Consider the following 5,724-nt stretch of genomic DNA (forward strand, 5'->3'; position numbering starts at 1 on the left):
TACTTAAGGTATTAACTGTTTTGTGACTCAGTTATAGATGCAGGGCATGACCCTGAAGCCAAATGCATAATTGCATCAATATTGCTCACACACTTTTCAGTGGATGCAGGATTGAGTGAGCAAAAATAATCACCTTGTTTTGCCTGCCCCAGACACCATAGCAACAGAAATACTGTGCTTAAAATTATCATTGGTTTTTCCTTCTATCTTTTTGTTCCATATGGTGCACCCTGTCAACTGTCTTAACATCTAGTTCCAAGGATGCCAGCTATCAGTGTGACAGGAAATGAAATGTGCACAAGATTTGATGACTGATGCTGAGTTTCATGAGCTGTCTGCTTCGTTACTTGGCATGCCCTGAGGCAGCATGTCCATGGCACAGCAGGGCTTTCTGACTTCCTGCATGGTGAGCTGTGCCCTTGCTCCTATGGAGGGAAGCTGCACTGCTGTGGGCTGGTAGCGCTGGGAAGAAAATGAATACAATAATGCCAAGTTAGGTGGGCCTATAAAAAAACAAAAATCAGCTTTTCTTTTGGTCACACCACCCCTGGAAGAATTTGAAATGTTCCTGCTCCACAGTCCAGATCCTTCACAATTCTCTCATTGCACCCCCAGCTCTGATACTGAGATCTGGCATTAAAAGCAGCACAGTGCAGCAAGAGTTTGCGGGCCAGGAAACCAGGAATTGGTCTCCAAATGGACATTGGAAGTGCCAAGTCTGCTGTAGGGTATGCTGGTTCATGACAGTGTATGTCACTCATCCCAGACAATGCACAGATTGACTGGAAGGCTGCAATAGGTGAGAATTCAATATTGTGTATCATGCATGAAAAAAGGTAGGGGAAGGTTTATCATTCATGAATAACATGGATTGATTCACTGAACCAAAAATGGTTTTCATCTACAAATAAGGTTATTTCGTTCACTAGAGTGACTGTGCTACAATTTTACAACAGGATTGAGAGCATTTTTGATTGATCACTTCAAATCAATTGTGTTGTTGCATACAAATTGGTACAATCACATTTATGACTCTTCTACATCAGTACACATGGTATGTTGCTCTGTATCATCGCATATTTGTTTAATCAGGTTAATATTTCATCTGCCTCATTGGAGTGATAATGTGATGAGAAAAAACAAATTACTGAAAATGATCAGCCCATTCACTTCTGTTCATAGAGCTAGCTGAGGGATTTAGTCTTTTTTAAGCCACCCAGAGATTCATTCTCTTTTCTAAACATTAGGTTTTGCAGAAAGAAAATAAAATCTCCTCTTTAGGCAAAATCATTTTTGGCACCACAGAACTCACTTGAACTTTCTGTCCTTGAGGAGAGCTGGTAGAATTGGCTACAGAAATCACTTTGCTTCCATGGTCTTTTTGCATCCTCTGCTTCATTTGCCTTTCTAAGGACTCAGCATAGAAGATCTGCTTTCTCCAAGTCAGACAATCATCCCAAAATCCTAAGGAAATGGACTTCCCTGGCTGTGCCTCAGTAAGGAGAGCAAATGGAACTGTGCACCACCTCAGGGAGACAGAGTTCAACAGTTCCTCAAATTTGGATGACACAACTTTGCTCTTTTTGCTGGAGGAATGGTCTCTCACCCCATCAGGCACAAACATGAAGATGTTTTTAATCTCTCCAGTTGTCTGCCTCGTGGCAGGTGTCCTCATCATCCCTACCATCTTATTTGTGATCTTCTCTCGGTTTGACATCCGTCAGGAAACAAGGTACATGCTGCTGGGAAATACTCTGCTTTCTGATCTGATCTACCTGTTGGTTTACACCCTGTCAGCTGCTCTCAATACAGCACATCTACACCTCCCAAAGGAAGCTTGTGTCCTCCTCTTATTTTTGCTGGCAGTGGCTTACTGTGGAGGACTGTTCACAGCTGTTGCAATAGTCTTGGACACGTACATAGCTGTTTCATTTCCTTTGCGCTACATTGTTATTTTGCCTCCTTCACGAACTAAAAAAATCATTGCATTACTATGGATGTGTTCTGGAGCTTTCTCTGGGATTTTCTTCTGTGTGCTATGGACTACGCACAGCTTTGTGCCCTGCGTCCTGGAAACGTGCTCAGTTCCAGTAATACTAATATTAACTCTGAATGGGACTGAAACTGTGAAACTCTGTTTCTGGGTTTCTACCACAGTTATCTTTCTCTGCCTGTCTGTAATATTTGGTTGCTATGCTATTCTGTATTTTAAAACCAAACACTCGGGTATATGGGAGAGCATCTGCTCCAGAGCCAGTGTGACATTCTTAATGCACAACACTGTGTTATTTTTTTACCTCTTTCCACTCTTGGCTCTTTTTATAGAATCATTCTTGTGTGTTAATGTTGCCATCAGACTGCAGACAGGAATCCTGGTCTCCCTGACAGTCTGCAATGTCCTCATGATTCTTCCTAAAGTTCTGTTTCCTTTTCTGTATGGGCTTCGATACAGAGAGATCTCAGCCTCTCTCAAATCCATTGTCAGGAGGAAGCAGCTTCGCACGGTGTCACCAGCTCCACCACCATCCTGAGGCAACGCAGGGCACAGCCACAGCGGAGGAGTTGTCCTTACCTTGTTATCGTGCAGGACTGATGGAAATCATGCAGCTTCTGAAGTGGAGAAGCGATCAACCCGTGGTAAGAAGACAAGGGTTCATCACTGCCTCCTCCGTGCCAAAAGGCCACAGATCTTTCATCATGACACAGCTGAGAATATAGTGAATGCTACCCTGGATGAAGTTCCAAGTTTTGTTCTGATGTGAAAGGCGGGACTTTTAAAAGGAGATCTTGAATTAAGGTCATTTTCACCCAGCTGTTGCAGGTGCCTTTCTGGAAAAAGAAAATTAGAAGTAGATAATGCAAAGCAAAGGAGTAACTACAGGTCTTGTGACAGCATCACCTACAGCAGAGGATTCTTAACCAAACACACAGTGAAAACAACAACCATTTCTTTCATACACGGTATATTCTTGCAAGTTTGGCAGCCAAAGTCCTGTTCTTTAAAACACGCGCTGAGAGGTGCCTCTGGAAACTGCTGCACTCAGTGAAACATCATTCCTTAGCTTGTGCAGTGTGCTGGTGTATTCGCTGCCTTATGCAGTCTGTCTGACAGTCTGCAAAACATTGATGTTTGAAAAAATCTCTGTCTGCTGGGAAGCCAGCTTTGATCAGTGTCTGCTGGGCAGCCCAGCACATGACACTGCCAGGTCGTTACAGAGGTGGGTGAGGGAGGAAGAGCAGGGGGCAGTGGGTGGCATTCCCTCCCTGCTGGGCACAGAACTGCTGTGCCTGCGGAGCTGAGGGGGTGCTGTGGGAGCCTGGGGTAGCCCAGAGCCCCGAGTCCCTGCTGGAGCCGTGCAGAGCTGACCCAGCCAAGGCTGAGCCCAGCAGCTGGGACAGCAGGGCAGAAGCAGAGAGGTGCCAGGCTGGGTACAAGGGTACCCACACCGTGGCTCAGACAGGACCTGGGGCGAGGGACTAAGCATAAACACCGCTTCTGAGTCTCTGCCGAGGCAACTTCCAGTTCTGCCTCCCAAAAATCTTCTCCAGCAGCTTGATCTCAGTTTACAGTTACACCATGTCAGAGCTGCTGCTGGGTACCTGCCACCAAAGCCTTAGGAAGGTCAGGAGGAGAGGCTGCAGAGCTGGTTGGTGTATCGGGGCAAGAAAAATGAGATCCTGTAAGAGCCTGTTAGGTTTTCCAAATCAGCCACCTACCTACAGAAGACAAGTGAAACATATTTCTGACTTTTGAAGAAACCAAAATTTCATTAGATATAAACATCAGTGTGGGAAATTTAAATTGCTGTTCTGTTCCTTGGACTTGAGAAAAGAATTCTGTATTTCTAAGGATAATATTTATGGAAAAATACATTGGACTTTAGAAAAAGGTCCTTGATTTCACTCTGTGCAGTATTTTCCTTGTGCAGACTCTCTCCACCTTCTGTTTGCTTAAAGCGATACACAGAAAGTGCTGAAAGTGGCTTTTGGCTATTTCACACTCATCTGAAGAGTTCCACTAAGTGTGAGCCAGGAGGAGATCGGTGTCTGGTTGCATGAAATGTTTTTGGCAGAGAAGCCAGTTCGAGCAGTTCCTGCTGATCCTCTCTCCTCATTCCCGAACTGCTTGTTACTCTCCTCACATTGCAGTGTCTGCTCTCTCCTGTTTGCTGATGCAACTGCTTCTGGGGTTGCAGGTTAAAAATATCTCTTCAAAGAGAAGTGGTGTTTTCATTTTAACTGAGATTACCTCAGTTATCTGTTTTATAGGATGTTCTGAAAACAGCTGTATCAGCACAACTGAGGGTGTAACAAATTCCAGTTCAGAGGTGGGGGGAATGAGCAGAGACATCTTAGAGGCTTTGCTGCTAAGGGATACTTCTTGTGTGAGAAGTATCTCTAAGGTAAAATTGTTGCAAGTGAATAAACTGGAATATTGCATATTTGCTTTAACCATGGTTCTGTGCTTCTCAATCCTCTTCAATAAAAGGATCAAGAAGTTGCTTTTTACTGGCTGCTTTTATTTTTCTCCAAGATGAATGTACCTTTGACATCTGTCACAGAAATTATGTTTGTATACCTCATATTCAGCCTGTAACAGGGGTCTTCCATAACACTAGGAAGGATGGGGAAAATGTCTGCATACTGGGTCAGGTTCTTTCTGCTGAACCCCTTTGGCATGTTGGAAGATCAAGAATGGAAGAGGTACTTGTGAATCCCCAGGCTCTCATATCCTGGGCCAAATTTTTATGCCAGTGCTTAATGACAAGGATGCTGATAACTTACAGGTTGTTTTGCCCATGCAAGGTCCATTCATGTTTACCTCTATTGGAAATTTTCATGATAAGTCATAAAGATCACTGTGTAAATAGCATAAAGGTAATTCCATATGGAGCCATAGGTGACTTTGTGTAACAGCAGGTTAGCAGTACTTGGTCTTCCTGCTGACCTCTGGCAATTATGAAGGTATAATCTCCTGGGCAGGATTCTGTTGCCAATTCTGTAACTCTCTCTTACATACACATCCCATGGATATATTTAAATACAACTAGAAGTTTGGAAACATAAAGAAGGATGCTGAAAGACAGAGCAAGTGTGTGGATGCTAGGAAGGGCTGGCAGAGGAACTTTCCTGTGAAATTTTCTTTCTCATGAGAGGGCAGTTAGAGAAATCCAGCTTCTCACAGCTTCTCTGTGAAAGCTTTCGTTCTCATGCGAACTGGATGGACAACAGTTTGAGAGAATGTAAACCATTTTTACACCTGCAGGTTGTTATGAGAACTGTGAAAATTATTTTCCTTCTTTAAGAATAATATTTGGAAATGAGTGTCTTACTGCTCAACCTATCACATTGAGAGGTGGTGGGTCAATAGGCCAGTCATGTAATTTCTCTTTTGCGAACCATGCTATAAAAGGTATGGGTGATTAAACGAGGTCGCTTCAGCCATATCATCTGACCTGGACTTACGTCGTGATTTTCGCCATCTCTCTGGGGATAACAGCGACACAAGTGAATCAGTGATTGCAGCAAGTTTATGTATGTATAAAGCCTGCCCACAGTGATATCACAAGGACCAGGCAAACAAAACACTGCTCTGTGGAGATGATCTTCTAAGAAAGATCATTGCAAGCTGACGTTAGTTCTCTTTAAAATGGTTTAACATTAGATAGGTACATTCTTCTTAAGTGACTGCTTGTAAACAACTTCTTTCCGTGGACTCTTACT

General features: G+C 43.6%; 1 protein-coding gene across 1 annotated transcript; it reads left to right on the forward strand.

Annotated features, from left to right (window-relative positions):
• The first annotated feature begins 1,472 nt into the window (after positions 1–1,472).
• On the forward strand, positions 1,473–2,531 carry GPR148 (G protein-coupled receptor 148). Its single transcript, XM_048314039.1, has one exon. It carries the CDS (start codon positions 1,473–1,475, stop codon positions 2,529–2,531), a length of 1,059 nt encoding a protein of 352 aa, XP_048169996.1.
• The last annotated feature ends 3,193 nt before the right edge of the window (positions 2,532–5,724 follow it).

The sequence above is a fragment of the Corvus hawaiiensis genome, chromosome 10 (assembly GCF_020740725.1).
Source record: "Corvus hawaiiensis isolate bCorHaw1 chromosome 10, bCorHaw1.pri.cur, whole genome shotgun sequence".
NCBI classification, from domain to species: Eukaryota; Metazoa; Chordata; class Aves; order Passeriformes; family Corvidae; genus Corvus; species Corvus hawaiiensis.